A 23,913-nucleotide genomic window follows, 5' to 3' on the forward strand; every position below is an offset into this window, starting at 1 on the left:
CAGCCCAGCCTGCCCTGCACCGTATTTTGCCAGAACAAAGGTGGCACCCCTAATCTGGCTGGCCACTGTGAGAACAGAGGGCTTGACCAGGTTTTAAGTTCTGTGCCGCGTGTTACACACAGGAGGAGAAAGTTTTGCTTCCAATTACTGTAACATACTTTCAGGTTTCTGCATTCATGGGAGGGGACCCTCCTAATTTGGGATAGGAAAAGTTTCGCTTTCTGGGAGATGTTGACAAGTAAAATACAGCCCCCAGCTTGAATTTTAACAGCAGCCTCAAACACTCTGGTTTCATGAGAGCATTGCATCTGACTGTCAGACGATCATTACATCGCAGTAATTATTCTGCCTTAACCCTGCTGTCAGTGCTTAGGACAAGCACTCCAGTTCGAGTTTTGATTGTGCACCGTTCACTACCCTGTACCTGGAGGTAGTTTAATTGAAGGAAGGAACCCCTCCAAGTTCCATAACCACATATCGTGAATGCATATGAGGAAGCATGCATATAGTGAATGGGAAGAATAAGTAGCTAGACTCCCGCGTAGCCTGACCTGTAATCCACCAGGATGGACTGCAAGTGAGTCAGGGGAGGGAGTGGGGTGACAAGAGTCTGCAAGCCTCAAGACTTCTTCTGGTGGCCTATAGGCTTCGGGGGGGGGGGTCACGGAAAGAGGTTGAATGCCTTTGCAGAGTGTGGTGTTTCTTCTCCCTTCGAGGGTGCTGTCAAGGTAGCTGACAGGTAGGATGGAGGAGAATGTAAATTTTGTTTGCATCCTGATGAGAAGCTCCCTCATTCACCTCATTCTCAGACCAGTACGTGAGACGAAGCACTTTGCGCTTCTCTGAATTTTGCGCTGCAGCTCTCCAGCCAAGCAATGTGGAGAGAAAAAAAATGTATCTTTTGTGGGGCATGGAAATGCATAGATTAGTGAAAGCACAGTACAAAAAAAATGCTTTATATAATGGGGAATGGCTTGCAAAAGAGGAGGGGTATTAGTCCCAACTGCATGCAACAGTGTGTTTGTATTTTTGTGCTAAATAGGTGGTGTATGTTCATGAGGGTTTAAAAAATAATAACCATAATTGGAAATTGCTATGGAAATGTGAAAAACTGCATTTGAGATAGGAAAAATGGAGAATTGAAACCAATGGATCTCTCTATCCCTGTTGACTCACTACCTGTTGGTAGTGAGGGAAATTTGGGAACTAGCCTGCCAGCCAGATCCTTTTCCTACACAACACACTTTAAACCCTGTCCCTACCTTAGCCAGGGAGAGTCCTTCATTTTATCCCCAGTAAATCAATTCCCTCATTTTGCCTTTGGGGAGAGGGCTGTGTCAGATACGGTCTCCCAGTCTGCAGATTCCTTTCCAAGGAGACCCAACAGATGAAAACATTGTTATCATTTCGGCACCGGCGGGGGGCAGGGGAGAATCCTCTTTATTGATCCAGGCATTTTATGGACTGTTTCTGATTTTTTTTTATCTGCCACTTTCATTTGTGGTCTGCTTTATTATATATTATTTTCAATTGTGGTTTTGGGTTGTTGTTGTTTTTTCATTCTTACCTTGTTGCAAACAGCACCGGTTTCAATTTCGATGACAGACTTATAAAATATGTTGAAGAAATACATTTTGGGGAATGTATTTAAAACATGCATTCCATATGTGCACAGCAGTGTAAAGCAGTCTCTCTCTCACACACACTCATGCACACCTGTCTGTCCAAAAAGAAAATGACAAAGCTGAACATATTAGTTTACTATAATAATAATAAATAAATAAATGAAATCAGATCTGTTGTGAGTTTAAACATTCTGTTAAACAGTCTTAAGCTTAAGAGGACCCAAAATCAGGACATAAGTTTATTAATGAGATAAAAAATAAATTACTAACAAATAATTTAAATGAAACTGCTACAACCACAAAGCAATGAAGTGCACTGAGGATACAATAGTGTAAGCTGCATTTACCCTGGACAAGAGATGATTAAGAGGCAACATGTGAACACACACACACACACACACACACACCCCAGTCGAAGGATTGTCTATTAGATGGTGGAGCAAATTTCTCTTTTTGTGTGTGGCTACAGACAGTAGGAATCCAAAGCAACTTACGAGAAAGGAGATTTCAGCAAAACATTACCAAGGAGTGCCTGGTGGTAGGAGCTGTTTGACAGTGGGAGAGACTTCCTTGGAAGAGGGTGGACTTTGCTCTGTAAAAGGTTTCTAAGCAGGGACTGGGTGGAAAGCTATCAGATTTTGCCATAGTGGATTTCCTGCATCACCAGTCAGCTGGACAAGATAACCTTTGATGTCCATCACTTCTAAAGCACCTTTAGAAACATGCAATACTGAATTGGGAAGGAGCACTCTTTACTGTGAGAACTGGAGTTTTATTTTTATTTGATTTTGATTTTACGAAATATAAACAGACAACAACCATCCATTCAAAATCCGAATATCGAGATTACTCTGAATCTCCTGACTTCCCCCCATCTCTTCCATGGGCCATAATGATAATATTTACAACTGCATATCAGTATTTATCCAATTTTTTTCCTTCTAAATTTTCCATACTTCCCATTACTTTACAAGCGTGGTTAAAATCCTGCCCTTGTTTTGATCTGCTTGCAATGGTCTCGTAAACAAGTTATAAACTTTCCCCATTCTTTTTTAAAGTTCTTGTCTTCTTGATTTCTGAGCTTCCCAGTTAATTTCACCATTTTGGCATAGTCCATCATTTTGGTTTCCATTATTCTCTGGTCAAGGTTGACTCTTCCTTCCATCTCTGGGCCAGTAGCATCCGCACGGCTGTTGTCACATATATAAACAATCTTTTCTGATCCTTTGGGATCTCGGTACCTGTAATTCCTAATAAGAAAGCTTCTGGTTTTTTAAACAAAAGTTATTTTGAACATTATTATTTTTCATTTCATTATATGTCGTCTCCCAAAAGTTTTTAACTACTTTACATGTCCACCACAAAACTCTGAGAACTGGAGTTTTAGAGGCAACTCAAGAGTGTCATGCTTTCAAGGGCTATTTCTCAGATCTGGCTGAATCCTGGATCCTGAACTGATTTGCGCTGACCCAGATTGAGGCAGCTCGAGACAACACTGAGCTGAATCAGGCACCCCCAGACTGATCCTGGGTTGTCAAAAACAGGGTCTGATAGTGAGGGAAGGGAGAAGACGACATGCAAACATACTTTGTGTGTCTCCTTTTCCTACTTCCAGACTGCATTTTAATCAGTGTTTTAGACATGTGGCCAGGGGAGAAGGAACCACAACTCCTTCTCTTCCCCCCAAGGCTCCAAAATTGGCTTGGGACCTGGACCTGGGTCAGGTTGGCCCCAGACCATCCCAGGTTGGAACAGAGCACTTTGAAGCACTGAATCAGGCCTGTGCACTACTCTGACTTCAGAAGGCATACTGCTACTTCTGTTTAAAATTGTGCTGCATACCATTTAGCACCGGTCTCTGGGTGGATCTACACACAGGAAGAAAACCCGCTATAAATAAGTCAGAAATTAAATTATTATAACAAAAGGGGGAGGCTTTGTAAAAATGTTATAGAAAGCTTTTTCTGCTCTCTGGCGCCCTCTGGTGTTATATCTTTATAACACATTCAAATCATTGTTTTTGGACTGCCCTAAGTTCTGACTGCTTTGAGCATTGGTATTCAGATTGCAGCACATAGCTGCCAAGTCTCCCGTATTCCCCAGGAAACCCCCGTTTTTCCGGCTGTTCCCAGCCGAAAAAACCGTTTTTTTCCCCCCGGTTTATTCTGGCGCGGTGGCCATTTTGGAACTGGGCGGAGCATGCTCAGAAGCGACTTTTGATGCTGCTCTGCCCAGTTCCAAAATGGCTGCAGCGCGACTTCTGGTGTGGCGGCCATTTTGGAACTGGGCAAAGCAGCATCAAAAGTCACTTCTGAGCATGTTCCGCCCAGTTCCAAAATGGCGGCAGTGCTACTTCCGGTCTGCTACTTCAGGTCCGATCCCTTATTTTTCAAGAAGGAACTTGGCAGGTATGGTTGCAGCAGGACACACACACACACACACACACACACACACACTATATAGATATATATATTCCTACCGGAAATATTTTCTGTGTTCTAAAATTGCCAAAGCAGATGTACCTTTCTTTGCAATTAGTACCACAGCCATCACAGTTGGCCCAGTACTGAGTATGAACCATCATCCATTCTAGCTGACAATACTTTTATATCACTGTTACATGAGTGTATTAAAATGAAGAAGAGTCCTGCTTGATCTGACCAAAAATCCATCTAGTCCAGTGTTCTGTTCTCACAGTGGCAAACCTGATGTTTATGGAAAGCTCCAAAGTAGGATGTGAACACAATAGCACTCTGGCCAGAATGTTAGACAGAAATTATGTATATTCCAATTCAGATTGTTCGACGTTAAGCCCACTGAGTAGTCTTTAGCAAGGCTCCATCTCAGCCACATAGCTGTTGTGGGAATAAAACAGCAGACATCCATGTAGGCTGCTAGAGTTCTTTAAGGAAAGGCCCGGATGCAAATATAGCAAATAAAAATTAACATTTCCCCCCATTCATCCATTTATGTGATAAAAAGTGTGGGCATGTGTAACTCTCCCATGGAAATGAATAAGACTTAAAAGTGCTTAATCTGAGCTCAGTTGTGCCCTTAATACAGACTACCAAAGTAATAACATCCAATGCAATATGCATACTCTGATAATTCAGTTCCATTGACGTTGATATAGAGCAATAAATTATCCTGTGTTCATGTACATATATATAGAGTACATCTGTCAAAAATATTTCTAGATATCAGCAAATCTGCAGTTCTCGGTTTGAAAACTGCCATTTTTCCTTTGCCTGTCTCATCTCTCTTGGAAGGGGAAAAAAATCCTAAATATAAAAAGAGCATTTGCTGTTGTCTTTCTACTAAAGCTTTTAAATTTAAGAAATAATAGATGCCTGTCTAGACAACCCTAAAATTGTTTTAGTTACTGATGTATGGATGACTGATAAATGTCATCTTTTTCTGCCTGCAGTGCATTTTGCATCCAGTCTACTGACATTTGTCTATAGCTGACCTGATTTTGCATGAAGCATTTAAAATTTTACCACTCCGAAACTTCAGGATTCAGCGTGCAAAAAAAAAAAGGGACTCCTTATATCTTCCTCTTTTCTTTTCTGGTAGTCACATTAGCGAGAAAGATTTGTGCAAAGACCCCAAATAATGAAATGCATTGCATAACATTCCAGGTGAAATAGCAATTAATTCCCTAGCTTCATGTTCTCGTCTCCTTGCACAGATAAAAAGAGAAATGTTAAAAGTATGGAAATAATGAACTGATTTCATCAAAATATTCTTGCTTTTGAAGACGGTGCTGCAAATGTGCTTGTTGTTTACCACTGATTACTATAAAATCACAGACTCATAGAATTGCAGAGCCAGAGGGACCACAAGGGTCATCTAGCCCAACCCCTTGCAAAGAAGGAATCTTTTGCGCAACGTGGAGCTCGAACCCACGACCCTGCGATTAAGAGTCTCATGATCTACCGACTGTAAAAGAAGCTATATTTCTGTCAATAGCTGTGACTCTGGGTCCAGAATCTTACATGTGCCTGGGATTCCCAGGACCCGCAGATGAAAATCCGAAAGCACAGGACTCTGGACTTGCCACCCGTTTTACACTTTACAAAGAGAGATTCCATTTAAGTATAGGTCTGCCGTTCAGCCGGGGAAAACACCACCGCCAGTCAAACAGCGTATTTTGTGTGGAATAGTCAGTGCTCCTCAAAGTAGCTTACAGTCAGTAAATTCAAAAAGAAAATGCTAATGAATAAAATAACACAACATCCATAATAAAACAGTAACCAGAGACTATCAGCATAAATCAGGGACTTATCAAACAATCGAATTTCCAACACTGGCATTAAAATCTCCAGCCAAATCTACCATGGAATTGGAGAATAGGCATCAACATAGTATTCAGTAATATGGTTCAGTCCCAGTAAAAAAAAAAGTTTAAAAAATACTTCTTCCAATAGTGTTGTCTGTGAAGGGTGGGGATATGCACAGCTAAATCCCAACCATCAAAAACAACAATGCATATTCAGCTCTCATTTTGAGACTAATAAATATAGATGCCCCATCCAATGGCCAACCCTTATTTATAGCACAAACCTATGCCTGCTGCTCAGAAGTAAGCCCCAGTAAGTTGAATGGGGCTTTCTCCAAGGTAGGTTTGGACGCAATTAGTCCCTTGGTGATTTATCTGCAGGGCTAAAACCATATTTTATATTCAAGATTTGCTAGTTTGTCCATATTGCAAAAACAGTAAGAGAAGGTTGTCACCTTTCTTGAGCTTGACACGTGGCAGTAAAGATTTGCCTTTTCTAGGGTACGAAGTCAGTGATAGGAGGAAGCTTCACCCGCTGGCTTTGTACCTCTGTTCCGGCTGTGAAAAACATAAGAATCCAGGAGGGAGGAAAGAATGGGCAGCTCTGAAGAAGACTAAGTATGAAAAACAATGGCAGAAGTTGTCTACTCAACGGCTCAGAAGAACGATTGCATAATGCAAAATAATAACACTGAGAATTTCTATAGCATACTTTAAATACTTAACGTGCTTCCTGTTTATGATGGGCAAGATCTCCTTAGCTCAGTTGTGAATTGGCTCAGAATGTTAAGTGAGCTTTCCAAGAAGCATTCAGGAAAAGCTTTTTCCTTTGTTTGGCTTGGCTTGAAATATGCATCCCCACACTGATGTTGCTGTGTGCATGCCCCTGATCACACTACTGCCTGGGAATTGTAGTTTGATGAGATAACCATATGCATGATTGACACGGCACCAAATGCAGTAGCTTCTGCAATGCCACAGCTCAGACATTGTCCCGGTTTATTTCTATCGTTTATTAAATTTATAGCCTGCCCTTCCTCCCAAAGGAACTCAAAAAAAGGACTTTACTTGTGCACATTGCATTGTTTCGTAGCTTATGTGCCCATTGAAAAAAAACCATGCAGCTTCATGTCAACCCCTCAGTCAGTAGAGCATCTTGGGGCCGTGGATTCGAGCCCCACACTGGGCTACAATATTCCTGCTTTGCAGGCTATAATTCTATGATAACCAAGGAGAACTTAATCCAAAGTAAGATATTAACATGAACGACTTTGGTGAACTCACCTACTTCATCTAGACACGATGGGTTGTAGACAATGCTAGTCATACTCAGAGTATACCCATTGAAATCAATAGACACGTCCAACTTAGGTTCATTAATTTCAATAGGTCTGCTCTGAATAGAAGTTAGTTGAATACAATGCCAGAATTCCTACACAGGATCATCTTTTGGGTGCTTGGTTGTGCCATATTGCTCTCTGTTTTTATTGTATTACCGTGTGCTTTTTATGGTTGCAAGTTGTCCCAGGGAACCTTTCAAGGTGAGTTAGGAAGCCTTTTTTAATAAACAAATCCTTTTCATTTAAAACGCCAGGCCAGAGAAGAACTTGGGAAATGGTGCTTGATCTGGAATGCGTCCAGCCTTTATGACCTAGACAAATTTGTATCTCAGATCAGGTAATCACAATCTTCACACCATCACTACTTATGCAATTATCTCAGTGACAGCCCTGTAAGCCAGGCTAGAACTGCAGTTTAGGGGCAAAGGATGAATTTGAGTTGAGATTTAAATCAAAGACTTTCAGCTTTCTTGCTACAACTCTTTGTCCTTGTTACTCGCTGAGCTACCAGACATTTCCTCTGAAGATTGACAATTAAACCTACTGTACTTACTAAGGAATAGGTGGAAACTTACATGGATACACTAGGACACTTTTTTCAGGGTGGGGTGGAGATGAATCTGTATTCTGCAGAAAATTGGGGTGCTGCCAAAGTTGATAATTATCTGGTCCAAGTGCGGGGAACCTTTGGCCCTCCAGATGTTGCTGAACTACAACATCCATGACCAGGCTTGTTGGGCTTGTTTGGAGTAGTAATTCCTTAACATCTGGAGGGCTCCAGGTTCCCTGCACTTGATCCATATTATAACCTTGCTCCACTTGCAATGCTTGACTTCATTACAAGTAGGATCACCCCACACCCCACAATCCCTTTTTAGTCTCTGTGCAAAGTTCTCTGTCACTTAGAATCCTGCAGTAACAGTGTTAGCTGCAAACCTTAGGATATTGTTGTTTAGTCATTTAGTCGTGTTCGACTCTCCGTGACCCCATGGACCAGAGCACGCCAGGCACTCCTGTCTTCCACTGCCGCCTGCAGTTTGGTAAGAGTAGACCCATGTTGGTGGCTTCGAGAACACTGTCCAACCATCTCGTCCTTTGTCGTCCCCTTCTCCTAGTGCCCTCCATCTTTCCCAACATCAGGGTCTTTTCCAGGGAGTCTTCTCTTCTCATGAGGTGGCCAAAGTATTGGAGCCTCGGCTTCACAATCTGTCCTTCCAGTGAGCACTCAGGGCTGACTTCCTTCAGAATGGATAGGTTTGATCTTCTTGCAGTCCATGGGACTCTCAAGAGTCTCCTCCAGCACCATAATTCAAAAGCATCAATTCTTTGGCGAACAGCCTTCTGTATGGTCCAGCGTTCACTTCCATACATCACTACTGGGAAAACCATAGCTTTAACTATACAGACCTTTGTCAGCAAGGTGACGTCTCTTACGATATTAGTAACCTCTAAATACCATAAACTGGAGAACAAGTTAGCTGCCTTAGGGAAATTGAATATCCCAGGGTCCCCAGTGGCTGGGATGCTTGTGGGAGTTGGGGGCAGATAATTCAGACCTCATTACTCTCCCAGTAATATAGTTGGCAGAACAATAGGATCCAAATTCAAAACTGGACTTATTAAAATAAAAATAAGAAGGCTATTTCCTTGTGGGGATTACACGAGGAAATTGTGCAGGCATGTGTGGGAATGACTGAGATCTGGTGCTGGCAAGCCACACCCATCTGCGAGAGTGTGGGCATTAGCACGGCAAGCCGGCTAATGTCAGAATGGGAAACACGTGAAGAAGGACAGGTCAGAGGCTCAGGTCAGCAGGGCAACAGGTCACAACAGAGCTAGAAGGATCAAGGAGGATCTGGATGGAACTGGATGAATCAGGACAAACCAGATGGGTCAAGCCAAGGAGGGTAACACAATGGGAACTAGGAGGGGGTGTTTACAGAGTGACATGTGCTTGGAGCATGGACAGAGGGCATGGCAAAATAACACGTGGGCTATGGAGGATGTCTTAGGGAGTGACCGGGTGTGACATTACAGGAAACATCACCTTGTATGGGACTGCACTGCTGTAATTGGCTAGAAGTTACACTGTCGTTGTAATGATTAACTGTCATCCTGAGCTTTCAATAAAAGAAAGCGCTCGAGCTCTGCTCTTGGTCGCCTTCCCATTGAGTTCAACCTGCCTCGAGTCGTGCCGTCTTTGCCCCAGACAACATTTCCTGACTTTTGGAGGGAAAGAACTCTGTTTTCTGAACCCAGCTCTGAACAGAGCCGAGAGAAATTGCCCATCACTAGCAAAATGTCAAGCCCAAGTTGGCTTTGATTTCAAATATTATACACAAGGCACAGCAATGACAATAATAAGAAAGTTCCCCATATTTGTGTGAATTTAGAGAACTAAGTTCTCTGACTCCCATTCACATAGAACAGTTGCTATTTGCAGAACTGCAGCTAAGGTTATAATTGAAGAAACTCAGACAAGTCAGATGAAGTCCTGGAAAGGACATCAGGAAAGAGTTGAAAATAGCAATAATACTGTATAATGAAAAAAAAGGAAAACTAAAAAAAGACCCCCAAATCCCCCTATAGGATAAAAAGTGAAATGGGATAGGGATGGGAATTCAATTGCCATAATAAAGCGACAGAAATGAAAAAGAGCAGCATCCATGCAGGGATGGTAATTGCCTTTGCATCCAGTGTCTAATGCTTGAAATAAAATAAAAAAAGCTATAAAAGCAGAAAAACAGGAATAATCATCATCATCATAAACAGTTAGGTCCCGTTGTGATTGATGGTCCTCCTGTGTCCAGTTTGCCTCTGCAAATTCAATTTGTAACCAAATAAATATTTGGCACTGCTTGCTGTAGTTCCTGCGACAGCAGCAAGAAATCATTTGCACATAAATAGATTTGTCCTCAAAAATGCAAAGCATTCCATGTCCATCATTCCAGAGGTGAGACAATTCTTTACAGCTGATAACTACTTTTCCATAATGCCCAGTGCCAGGTAGGAGTGTCAAAGTTCTTTTTTTTTTCATTGACAGGTGCTATGTGTCTCTAATAGGGTGCCCAAGTGTCCATTTTTCCCCACATGATTTTTCATATCAGTTCTCCACATTTCTGCAGCAATTTGTGGGTTTGTTTGGGTTTTTTTTTAAAAAAAGAAATCTAATAAACTAATAAACCTAATAAACCTATTTTTGGTATGCAGTTTTGACTAACATAAAAATTTATGCAAGGGATTCCCCCGCCCCCATATAACACATTTGATTTTTTTTTAATAATAATATTTTATTAATTTTTCCAAAAAAGGTATACAAAACACTATAGACAAAAAATAGAAAAAAGAAAAAACAATACAAAAACAAATACATATAAAACATTAAATCTTATCTCACCTCACATTGTATATTGGGACCTCCTCGGGTTCCCCTCCCTGTGGTTCTTAAATACATTTACAACACATTTGATATGTTATTATACCCCAGCGTATGTTGTTGTTTATTTCTTTTACACATTACTTGCCTGGAGGACTGCATCGCAAAATTTAGAGAAGGGCACCATTCAAAAAATGGCTTTGCTTCAGTTCTTGTATTATTCTGGGAAGTGCAACTCAGCTAGGTTTGTGTTTAAATGAGTACTGGATCAACATTTTCCCTTCATCCCTTAGCCTGGCCCCAACTCTATGAGTTATAACCTTTTTAAAAATTTATTTGTTTATTACATTTATATACCACTTTTTACTTCCAAGATGCTCAAGGTGGGGTACATGGTTCTCCCCCCCATTTTATCCTCACAACAACCCTGTGAGGTAGGTTAGGCCAAAAGACGATGACTGGCCCAAGGTTACTCAGTGAGCTTCATGACTGAGTGGGGATTCAAACCCTGGTCTCCCAGGCCACAGTCCAACACTCCTAGGGGCTGAGGTCCCCCAATAAAATATTTGAGTTGATGGCCATTGCCATTCAACTGGTGTGTTTGCACCACATCATGTGATTGATTATATGGGGCAGGGCTTACCTACCCCCTATAATTTATTCAAATTGGCACTCCTGGTTGTAGGACACTCCCCAAGCAGACTGTGAGGGGTGCAGAGGGGTGCAGAAGAAAGGAGAGGAAGGGGACTTGGGCTGTCACCATTAGGTTTTAAATTCTTCAAATTGGAATAGAAGCCTATTGCAATACAGACATGACCATGATCCCTTCTTCACATCTCTTCAGAGTTGAAGCAGGAAACCAAGATAATTCAGATTACAAGAGGTGTGATGGATTAATTTGTGGTGGAAGTAAAAGAAAGAAAGTTGTGACAAGGGTATTAGTTAACAACATCCAGAAAGAATTCCAGAGGAGCTGTTCTTGCTTTACAAACGCACTGGACTTTTTGAAGATATTTCTGGCACAAAAGATAAAGGGAGTGTTAAGTGCATTATATATTTAAATTTTCCAAAGGTATTTGAAAAGGTAGCGTGCAAGTGGCTTGTTTTGAAAATAAAGACCCACACGGTACAGCAGAAGGAACAAAGTGAATAAAGGAGAGGAGAGGTGATAGTGGGGGGAAAGAAGGAATAATGAATATAATGCTTTTCTTTAATGATGGGCCTATTCTCCTGAGAAGTCTGACAAGCATCAAAGATAACCCTGCTGCATGGAACCAGTGCAACTGTGCCTTTGAAATGTAATCTCACAAATATGCTGTCATTTGACTGCAAGAGCAAAAATGTTTATCTACAATGCAAAATTTTCTTTATCTTGGGTTTTTGAATTAAGCTTCCTTCTTGGTGCCAGACAAGGACAAGAATAATTACTACTATTTCTAAATAACTGTGCATGGTATCTTTAAACAACTGGGAGCAGACACATTGAACTCCTTTGTGTGTTGTGGAGCATCATACAGGAAAAGATAGTGAAGAAGAAAACAGGAATGCACAGTCCTTCAATGGCTTGCATTCTGATGTCTCTCAGCTGACGCATGATCACTTCATGCTGAAAGGAGACAATTGATGCACATAAAATTTCTTCCACAGGTATGGGAACAGTGGTCAATCAAAGCTCTTGCCCCCATAGAGAGAACCTACATCCATTTTCTCCAACTTGGTGCTCATTAGGTTTTTTGTATTGCATCTCCTACTCATTGTTGCCAGTTGTCGGAGATGATGAAAGTTGTTGTAGTAGGGCAACATCCGTAAGGCTCCAGGTTGGATAAGGCTGCCTTATATACCTTCAAGTTGCTTCCTTCAGACTGAACCAATCACACATCAGCTGAGGGATGTTGCTATCACATGTATCGTCTTTTGTCAGAGTACTGTAAGCAGCTCGTGGTTGGTTTCTTACAGTCCTTTTTTATTTCAAACTTTACAGAGAGAGGCTATAGAACCCAGCTTCTTGGATAATGGCATTGTCCTGAGTAAATCTCCACTTCCCGTCTCTCCCACTTCCTCATTCGTCACTTCTACGGGTGCTACTACATGCCCTCTGTCTTTGAGCTCTTTGCTCTTCTACTTTTCAGGCTTGCCAGGTTCTGGGAGATTGAGGGTCTGGAATGCTTTCTAGTGACAATATGTTAGCCAGCTGCTGCTCAGGCTCTGCCTGCTCCCATGATTTCCTAACTTTCCCCCTCATCTGCCTCTGAGCTGTGACCTCCCTCAAACCCCTGCTGTACATCTATACTGTCTTCCTCTTCCTCCTCCCTGGAAGGGTCAGGATGAGGAGACGGTCTCCACCATTCCTCCTCCTCTGCCCAGCCCCTGTCATCTTTGAAGGAGCAGAGTAGCCCAGTGCATTTCTGCTGGCTCCCATATGTGTGCCAAGACTCCACAAACCACCTTTCTTTGCCCATCCATTGCATTAGAAGTGGGCAATTTGCTGATTAAAAGAGAGTGGCTTTTAACTAGGTTTTAGTCAGAGTAGACCCACTGAAATAAATGAGCATGTCTAAGTTTGGTTCATCTATTTCAATAGGTCTACTCTGAGTAAAACTTAATTGAAAACCACCCAAATTGCCTACGCTGATTGCTTTCTCAGCTGTCCTTTCTGTCGCAAGCTTAGCCATGTTGTAACTGACCTGCTAGATCTAGCAAAAGTTTCATATCATGCCTGGTGCCAGATGTTGACCACATTAGATCAAGCACCCTGTGGGCTCGGGAGGGCTTGTTAGCAGCTCAACTTAATTGCATTCAACTTAATTGCACTCTTGGATAGCCCTGCAAATTCTTTTCAGCCATGAGCCAATCTCAGCACCCATCCAGCACCCATTCAGCAGTGAGCCAATCTCTGCCATTTTAAATTACCAAAAGTAATTTTGTTTATCTTTTGGCCCAGGCGTTGCATTTGGTGTAATTTAAGATCATTGGCAGCAAACTTGGATAGGAACTGAGGATTGCTCCAGTCCAAAACTTCTGCCACTCACACATTGCTGAAGTGTTTCCAGGGGTGGCAGAGAAAGCATGGCAACTGCTGCAAGCAGCCCAAACAGGACTGGACCCTTCCCTAATTTGGGGGCTGGGGTTGGGAGGGGTCACTGTTGGCACCATGCCAAAGGCTCTATGAAGTCTGGCACCAGCCCTGCTTCATCTCTTAGTGGTGACCATAACATTTGCTATTGCACAGAGAATGATTCCTAAGGAATCCTGACCTGAACAGCAGCAATAAGAGTGTCCACGAGCCCTTTTCCACAATACATAATGTTCTTCAGATGTGTGTTGAGAAAGGAATCTGGCAGTGTAATCAAAACTTGGTTAAACCATCATACTTCATTTAAGGCACCACTGAAGTCTGGAATTCATTCCTGCATGAGCCATATTCACAGTGAACGAATGGGTGGTTTGCTTTTCCTTGCGTTTGATAATTGTGGTATATTGACTTAATTGATAAGCACCCCTTGTGGCTATTTTTCAATATTGGTGAGGATGCAAAAGGTGATTGCTATGTTTATTTCTATGAGGAAGAGGAACTGCTGAGTCCTGTTGATTTCAGTTGCACAGGCTAAATGACCCAAACTTCACAGTGGATGTTATTTCATAGAACATAAACATGTTGTCTCAGTAGTGATACTGCTTTCTCTTGTCCCCCAAGCCTGATTTCTGATTATTTTGCTTCCTTATTAAGTTCCCTACAACTTGCCCTGGTGCTCAAAATGAGTGAAGCTGTTCTGTCATATTAGCAGAAAGAGTTCATTGCCTTTCTGCTACTTCAACAGCAATGCTTGAGCAATGCTATGTCACTTCATTTGATTTTTAGCCCTCATCGCCTTCCCTTTCTCATTTTTGATCAAAGTCAAAGGAAGTTGGTGGTTTTGCTCTGAATAAATGTCAAAGAGCCATTTCCTCTTTTTTTATTATTCTGAAAATAATGCATTTGATTAAAACTGACATGTGCATTCCTAGAAAATTTTAGCAGATTATTCAGTGGCCATTTGATGACACTGATGAAGTTTGCAAGCCTATCTGTATGCATTGAGAAGCAAGTCCCACTCCATTCAATGAGAATTGCTTCCAAATAATTATGAATACAGTTGCAGCAACTGTGTCATGAAAATAGCAAGTTTTATGCAGATATGTTGTATTTTCCCAAACTGCAACCTAGTCTCTTTAAAATAGGTAGTGTTAACTCATATTAATGAGTTTGAATTCCTCAAAGATCTGTGAACTCCTAACTCTTAAATATTTAACCTTATGTGTTAAATATACTTGGGTTATAATCCAGACGGACCTAAACACATTCAAAACCCATTGACTTCAATGGAAGCATCAATCCATGCTTAAATCTCTCACATTGAGTTGGATATTTTTTTCATTCAGTAAAAGTTCCAGAGAGGTAACTGAACAAAGCAAAGTGTATGCTGCAGAAGACAGTATCAAAATACCGCACAATGATTTCACCAATAGCTAAACTATTTCTGGGAACAAAGATAATTTAAATGGTCTGTTATTCTGCAGGTTTGCACCCATTTTGAGTATATTCTTTATATTTTAATGTTGAAGGTTACTCATGGATGAGCGCTGTTAAGATCCAGCAGTTCTACAGCCTAGGAGCAAGACTCAGCACATCAACCTGCTTTGAGTAGATCCCAGGGGGAAAGCAGCCGAAGAACTGTTTAGATTGAAAGCTCCCATCTCCACAAGTTGGACACAAATTCACAATTGGGTCATCAAATGTACAAACTACATGACTGCTGCTATTGTATGCCATAGGAATCTCCATTTTCCTTGCACTTGACAGTAGCAAAAATGAAATATGAAGTTGTAAGAAGATATGAAAATATGAAATGGAGAAAGAAATACTTGACTCCAGCTTTGATGGAAATCTATGTGTATTGAATTTATTTTGGCTGATGTATAGAAACTTTTTAATCTATGTCACCCTTTTTGCCAAAGTAATTTTTCAGCTGCTGTATTTATGTACTTGTTCTACATCAAAGTTGTTTTTGAATTCCCAGAGATCCTGAATCTGCTTCTCCCTTTCTGCCTGCATTTTGAATATGTAGATTTCTTCAAAAACTTAGAAGTTCAAGGTGTGGCCACTGGCTACGGTATGCAGCTGAGTGATTTCAAAAAAGTAATTATCCAGAGTACTGTATGGCTACTACCATTTTTTATATTCCTTCTTGTCTTCTTTTCTTTATTCAGGTACGTAAGCAGAGTGTAATATGGATAGTTACCATATTTTTTCGTCTATAAGATGCCCCCATGTATAAGGAGCCCCCTATTTTGGGGGACTGCGATTTAAGAAAATGGGGAGAGATCTATCCGTGTACTGTATAAGATGCCCCCAATTGTTGGACATTATTTTTTAGGGAAAAAACCTAGTCTTATACATGGAAAAATACAGTAGATAGCCACAGATAATTCTATACAGGGTCAGATCAACTTTAGAGGATCTTTCCCCATGTTAATAGATAATCCTATATAATAAAGTCCAAGTGTCTCTGCGTCCAGTTTTCCCGTGTGTCCCTGGGTTACTGCGCATGGGCCCCAGGGACACAGGGATTGGACAGCAGAGACTGGACGCACACACATGCACGCTCTCCCCCCCCCACCTACCGTTCCCCTGCGGCTGCCAACCGCCGCTCCTGGCTGGACTGAGCGTTGGCGGGGGGGAGCGTGCACGTGTGTGCGTCCAGCAAGGAGACGCAGCGCTTCTCCGAACCCCGGGACGTCTCCTTCCTGTCGCCTCCCGTTTGAGCTGGTAGTGGCGCTCCTGCTGACGGGCCAGCTGGTCACCCCCGCCGAAGCCTCCCAGTCCCCGGGCTCCGGCTCCTGCTGCTGCGGCTCCGGCAGCCAGGCTTTCCCCATCGTCGTCGTAGGCGAAGCCCATGACGAAGTGCACCATGGCTGAGGGAGGCGGCTAGGCCCAAGCGCCGGACTCCGCCTCCCCTCGCGCCTTCCCCTCGCGCGCTCGACGGAGGAGCCCGTGAGAGGAGCGGCGAGGCCGCAGCCTTCTCTCCCTCTCTGCGCTCAGCTGCGGGGCACGACGGGATAGCGAGTTTGTTTACTTGCGTTCCTGGCGCGCCCCGCGGCCGAGCGCAGAGAGAGAGAGAGAGAGGGAAGGCCGCGGCCCCGCTGCTCCTCTCACATATCCTCTAGCGCCTGTTTTCTAAACGGGCTGAACGACACTAGTCTTTATAATAAAGGTTGTGCTTTTGTATCCGTGCCTTTTAAAATTAGAAAATGAATAACTCCTTCCATCCATCCCAAAGCTTTGCAGAACAGTAAGCTACATTCTACCTATGCAAAAGCATTGTGAGAGCATGAGCTGAGGAGAATCTGCAGTGCCAGATACACAGGCCTTGTTGGCTGCATCCATTTCCTGGGCCTGAGGCTCCCCACCTCTGCATTAGAGGAAGGCCACCTTTAGATCCAAGCCATAATTTGTATCAAATAATTCTTTTTGCCAAGAGGAACATTAAATGGGCAGTTTATTTGAAACACACAACAATGGAGAAGTGTGTTTTTTTAAAAAAAAATGCATTTGCCCACCCACAGATACCATCAATGTGGGAAATATTACCTCTAGCCTTCATCATGAGCACTGTAAAGAAGGGCCAAGAGGAAAGCAATTTTTCTTGCCTTAAAGCAGTCTGGGCTCTATCTTTTTAAATCACTTTCCTGTAGCCTTATTACCTCATCTTTAAGGCACGATTTGCTTTAGCAAACCATTTGAAAAGCAGGTGGGTATATACTATTCCTTATTCCTTTTCCATTACTAACAAGAAGTAGGGCATTTGAACAAGTGGTCCAATAAGAAAATGTTGCTTGCTGGGTAGATAGATGGTGGCTAGGCCTGGCATTTGCCTATTTCAGGTGTCACCAACCTTTTAAGGTACATTTGGATTTTTGAGTGTGTGTTTTGGGTGCCACCCCGTCTGTTCACTTCTCCTTTCCCCTCTGTCAGATCAGCTCTTCGTGAAGAGAAAGTGAGATTTTAATTTTTCCAAGGGATGTGGGTGAAGCTGGATCCAGTAAAATTAATCTGAAAAGTACATAAGAGCTTCATAAGGAAGCGGGAAAGAGTGCCATTCTTTCTCTACAACGACTCCACTCTATCACTTTCTCAAACAAAATTCACCTACTTGTTTTACCACAATAAATTTAACCAGGCGAGGCCATTATGAGTTCCTTAACTCTTTGGAAATACAAAGATCATAGCATGTCTCATAGCTATATAAGTGAGCAGCAAGGTAGCCAAATTTGCTGGTGGTGTCAAATTGTTCAGGGTGGGTTAAACAAAAATGAATTGTGAGGTGCTCCAAAAGATCTCCATAACTTTGGTGAATGGCAGTAAAATGGCAAATGCAATACAGTCATACCTCAGGTTAAGTAAGCTTCAGGTTGTGTACTTTCAGGTTAAGTATCCGGCGGACCCGGAAGTGTTTACTTCTGGGTTCCGCTGTGCGCGCATGCTCAGAAGCGTTCCACGTGCGCTATCGCCGCTCGGGTTTAGTACTTTTCAGGGTGTGAATGGCACCACAGAATCAATTAAGTACTTAACCCAAGGTACCACTGTACAATGTAAGCAAGGGTGTGTATTTCAGCAATAAATAAATCCTAATTTCACATCCACACGAATAGAGTCTGTACTGTGGATGATTATGGCTGAATCTACACACATATTAAAAAAAACGCTGTGAAAATGCTTTTTAAAAAAAACGTTTTGAAAACTATATTGAATTTGACATAGCTCACCATCGCCACCTAGTGTCACATTTGTAAATTGCCCTTTATAACACACTCAAAACATTTTAGTTGCAGCTATATAGCTGAGTCCCAAGAATGAGATCTTGGCATCTTAGTGAATAGTTCAGTGAATATGTTGCTCCAGTGTGCAGCAGTTAATGAAAAAGGCAAATTCCATCATTATGAAAGGGATTGAAGAATTGCCAATTTAATAATAATATCATTATACAAATGTATGATGCAATCACAATTGAAATACTGTGTACGGTTTTGGTTCCTTCCCTTAAAAAGGATATCGTAGAGCTGGGCTCAGTAAAGGACAACCAAAACTGTTGGTTGGAGTGACTCGTTTGCGCTACAAAATGTGTAGCTTTTCAGGTTTATATATAAAAATAGGGGACATGATAGAGATGTAAACAACTATGCAAGATGTGAAGAAAATGGATAGAGGGGGAAAATCTTCCTCATAATACTAGAGCCTGGGACTACACGATGCTACTGAATGTTGGAAGAGTCAGGAGAAACAAAAGAAAATACGTTTGCATTCAGTGCAACTATGGAATTCCTACCCACAGGATGTTGCGATGGCCAGAAACCTTGATGAGTTTTAAAAAGGATTAGACAGATTCATGGACAAGAACATCATAGAATCATAGAATCATAGAGTTGGAAGAGACCACAAGGGCCATCCAGTCCAACCCCCTGCCAAGCAGGAAACACCATCAAAGCATTCTTGACATATGGCTGTCAAGCCTCTGCTTAAAGACCTCCAAAGAAGGAGACTCCACCACACTCCTTGGTAGCAAATTCCACTGCCGAACAGCTCTTACTGTCAGGAAGTTCTTCCTAATGTTGAGGTGGAATCTTCTTTCTTGAAGTTTGAATCCATTGCTCCGTGTCCGCTTCTCTGGAGCAGCAGAAAACAACCTTTCTCCCTCCTCCATATGACATCCTTTTATATATTTGAACATGGCTATCATATCACCCCTTAACCTTCTCTTCTCCAGGCTAAACATACCCAGCTCACTAGCTATATTATGCAACCACTGTTGGAAGAAGTATGTCTTTGAATACCACTTGGAGAAAGTGCTGTTGCACTTATGTTCTGCTTGAGGGCTATGCCTAAGCATCTGGTTGACCACTGTGAAAACAGGCTGCTGAACTAGGTAGGTCTTTGACCTGATCCACTAGAATGTACATGCACAGACCGTAAATTATTTTCCTTTTAAAAACTGAAAAAGACATATACATTAAAAACATACAATTATCTGACCGGAGTAAAATTAATCTCATCCTTTCTTTCCTGAATTAAATAACACATAATTTTCTGATCCGAAACCTCAAAAATCAAAAAACAAAAAAGGAAATGAAACTATTAACTTACAATACAATAGCTGCCATCCCCAAAGAGCAATCTCACCTCTTAGAAATTCTAAATATTTCAATGAACTGAGTAAGAAATAGAAGGAATTTAGCCTAATTAAAGCTCTAACCGATGCAGTTTGAGCTGAGATGTGGTTCTCATCTGATTTCAATAATAGTTTAACTTTTTCTGCTCATAGTTATGACAGCCAATTTTTGTAAAAGCAACCCAACAACCCAACATTGCTGTTTACATTATGCAAAGAAAAAAAGTTACTTCAAGGCCCATTTAACATTCATATGTTTTCAATATCTGTTTATTGAGCATTGATGAAAAACAGTCTATCTGAAAACATTTGCAGCAGCCATTTCATGGCTACTCAAGCCAACATCCATACATTACATCATGGTTCAAACAGCTCAGCACAATATACCATTCGAACAAAGCCAGTCATTTTGATTTTGTACAATTAGGCTTACAAAAATAATTTTACACCTAGAAAATAAATCAGATTCTCAATAAATTACAATATACTTATTATTTAACAATGAAAAGCATTGTATAAAATAGATAACAATATTAAGAGTTTCAAAAAGGGAAAGAGATTCATTTCACTTGGCAGTCTAGGAAATCATTTAGTCATTCATCTTAGAGCTATGTACATTGTTAAGCACCAAAAACCCTGCTCCTCCGCTTTCTTGCTGCAATGCTCAGGTAACAATAGGCACCTTGACCAGATAGGAAGTATCCACAATGTGGACCTGCTTCCTTCACCATCACTAACCTATCTTGTCCTGTCCCATTATGAAATGGAAGCCCAAAGGGCAAGGCAAAGTAGCGGTACAGGACCTTGGAGAGCTCACGGTGATCCACCTACTCCAGCTAGGTCTGGAGTACCCTTTTATGGTACTCAACCCAGATTGCCATGCCCAGGCTAATTCACTCCAATCCCTTGCTGTTAGTTTCCTCTTGGTTTGTTGCCTATGCCAGTGGTCCAGTGATGTGCTATCTGAGACTCCAGGTGGAGAAGAATTTTCTGGGGATTCCTGTGCAAAGGTCTCAGCTCAGGGCCAGTGCCGGACCTGTGTCTGGATTAAGCAAATTAATGGAGGGTGAGCCTATTCATGGCTACTATCCAAGATGGCTATGCTCTGCCTCCACTGTTGAAGGCAGTATGCATCTTAATGCCAGTTGCTCAGAATCACACTTTGGGGAAAGTGCTATTGCATTCAGGCTTCCCATAAGTGTCTAGTTGGCTACTCTGAGAACAATATGGTGAACTAGATGGGCCACTTGCCTCAAAGAGTAGGCTCTTCTTATGTTCTTATATCTAACTTTTCCATGGCCTTTACTGCAGGGCCTTCTGGGATCTGCTACCCAGGGTGGGCATTATGACACAACCCAATCTCTATTAGGAACAACTTTGGTGTAAGAAAGGCGCCATGACATTGGTCCAATGGTTTTGATGTTACCGGAAAAGCATGAGAAAGAACTGAACTGCAACAGCTTTGATACTATGCCGATAACATCAGAAGGGTCTACAGTTGTAAAATCTATGGATGTTTTCCCATTTGTTTGTTTTTTTCTAGAACGAAAGAGAGAAATTTGGGGGGAAATTGAAATATATCCAGTACTTTCTTATAAAACCTAAACCCACTTTGCTCATTAAAAAACTTAGCACAACACATAAAGGTAAAGGTAAAGGGACCCCTGACCATTAGATCCAGTCGTGGATGACTCTGGGGTTGCGGCGCTCATCTCGCTTTATTGGCCGAGGGAGCCAACATACAGCTTCCGGGTCATGTGGCCAGCATGACTAAGCCGCTTCTGGCGAACCAGAGCAGTGCATGGAAACACTGTTTACCTTCCCGCCAGAGCAGTACCTATTTATCTACTTGCACTTGACGTGCTTTCGAACTGCTAGGTTGGCAGGAGCAGGGACCGAGCTCACCCCGTTGCAGGGATTCGAACCACCGCCCTTCTGATTGGCAAGTCCTAGGCTCTGTGGTTTAACCCACAGCGCCACCCGCGGCCCCTTTAGCACAACACATAACATTGTACTATTCAGTATGTGAAACTTTTTTAGTTACATGACATTTTAAATTGGATATGATTATTTTTATTGAATGCAAATCCAGTGTGTGACATGATATTTTAAGCTTATGGTATCAAAGTCTTTCTTAGTCCCCCCAACACCTTTTTTTTTTTTTGGCCAGCTGGGAAAATAGAGGAAGATAGAAGATGAAAATATAAACCATCAACATATGAACTGGAGCAAGCATTTTGACACTGCATGTTATAAGAGGGCATGTGTCTATTGTCTAACTTTCATCCATTTATTTCACTTGATGCAAAAAATGGAAGAGAGAATTAGAGTCAGAGGCTGTGCTTGTTAGGCTACTAGCTATCTGAATGTATTCTATACTGAAAAATATTTAGATTTACTTTTTCAACATCAAGTCATAAGAGTGTTGCTTGTTTAGTAACCAAGTCAAGCATAGTACCAGTGTTTTAATCACTAATATTCCCAACTTTGAATGTTGGAACTAAAAAAATTGCAGCTGTGTGTATTGGCTACAACAGTGCTATTTTAGAACACTGCTCTATTCATTCTAATAGAATACTTCAGAAGAAATGTGCTTTTTTTTCAACTTCCCCCCAAAAATTTCCACTTCATGAGAAAGGGTAAATGGGGGAAAATTTTCTTCACTTTTTGCTAACATCCTTATTTAATTCTTTTAAAAATTATAGTTCAAATTTTAAATAGTAGCTTTTTAAAACCCCACAGTTCAACATTAAAAGCAGAACATATTTACAAGAGACTCTTACTTAAGAGCAAAAGACAATGCATTTTTAAGCAAATCCCACAGCAGTATTCACTTACTTAAAAATAAATTCCATTGAAATTAAGGTGATTTGCTTCCACATAGTTTGCAGTCCAGTGCATACTTGCCTGAGAGTAAGCTCCACTGAACACAATGGGTCATATTTTTGAGTAAACATGTACAGGATTTCACTATATAATTCACACATACGTCACATAGATGCTTGCAGGAAGTATTTTGGCTTTCAACCTCCATGGTATATTCAAGAAAATGAGACACCTGCTTTGATTAACTGTTAAAACTACTTGCTTCGCTGTTTCATTATTTCTAAATTTCAGCTTGCAGTTCTATTAAAATCAGGCTTTGCCTTCCGCTAGTGATACTTAGGACTTTTTTCATGTATAAGGGGACAATAAATTAAATTTCTTCAATGCTGATTCAAATGCATTGCAAACAGGAAACAGCTTCCCCTCTCCGTTCACCTACTTGCACCCACAAATTATATCTGAATTCAAGCTTCTTCTTTTTTTAAAAAAAGTTAGTAAAAGTGATTTGTTTTTCTTAAAAAAAACCAAAACTAAAACCTTCTCCAAAGGGGACTGTACTTGTCTCTTTAACAGCAGATCTGAGTTATCTGTCCTGAGTTTTCCAGTGTCACAATGGCTTAATGCAGTGCATGTATTACAAAAAAGAAGAAGCATTGATCAATATCACAATGGCTTTTGTTTTGGAAGAGATTGCTGTGAAATAACCGTAACTTGGTTTGCAGCTACCTTGTATTCCTGACCAGAGCCTTGCGGAGGAGAAGGCAGAGGAGTTTCGGGAGTTGCTGGAGAAGAATTGAAAAGGAATTATCAGTAATCAAATCAAGCTTCTCTTAACTTAGGGCTGCGTTGAAACAAGAGGCAGGGAATGTGCTTTTCATGAACATTTTTCACCTGCCGTGAAGAAGTCCCCACTATTTCAGCAAGGGTCTGAACGTGGGAAATATGTCTGCAGGAGCTTTCCAGTTGTCAAGGCCATTAAGCGGGTGCTGACTCCCTCTCCAAATCCAGCGTAGTAGCTTCAGCCCCACAGCCAATTTGGGCTGAGGCACCACCACTGCCCTATACCTGTTTAGAGTGAGGACACTGGCTTGTTGGTTCTCAGTGCCATCAGCATGTAGCTCAGGTTTTCCCAAACTTTGGTCTCCAGCTATTTTTTTTGGACTACAATGCCCATCATCCTTAGCTAGCACGACCAGTGGTCAGGGATGATGGGAACTGTAGTCCAAAAACAGCTGGACACCCAAGTTTGGGAAACTCTGAG

At 41.6% G+C, this 23,913-nt stretch overlaps 1 protein-coding gene across 6 annotated transcripts in view; it reads right to left on the reverse strand.

Moving 5' to 3' along the window:
* Positions 1-19,294: 19,294 nt before the first annotated feature.
* The window catches only part of HNF4G (hepatocyte nuclear factor 4 gamma), a 59,678-nt gene continuing 55,059 nt past the window's right edge, over positions 19,295-23,913 (reverse strand). For 5 of the 6 annotated variants that reach the window (XM_035124895.2, XM_035124891.2, XM_035124894.2 and 2 more), the window contains one exon: positions 19,295-23,434. In XM_035124895.2, the coding sequence (XP_034980786.1) occupies positions 23,316-23,434 (119 nt within the window). In that variant the 3' untranslated portion in view covers positions 19,295-23,315. The remainder of the gene's footprint in view (positions 23,435-23,913) is intronic. The other variant, XM_035124889.2, reaches the window with a different exon arrangement.

This window comes from Zootoca vivipara, chromosome 8 (assembly GCF_963506605.1).
Source record: "Zootoca vivipara chromosome 8, rZooViv1.1, whole genome shotgun sequence".
NCBI classification, from domain to species: Eukaryota; Metazoa; Chordata; class Lepidosauria; order Squamata; family Lacertidae; genus Zootoca; species Zootoca vivipara.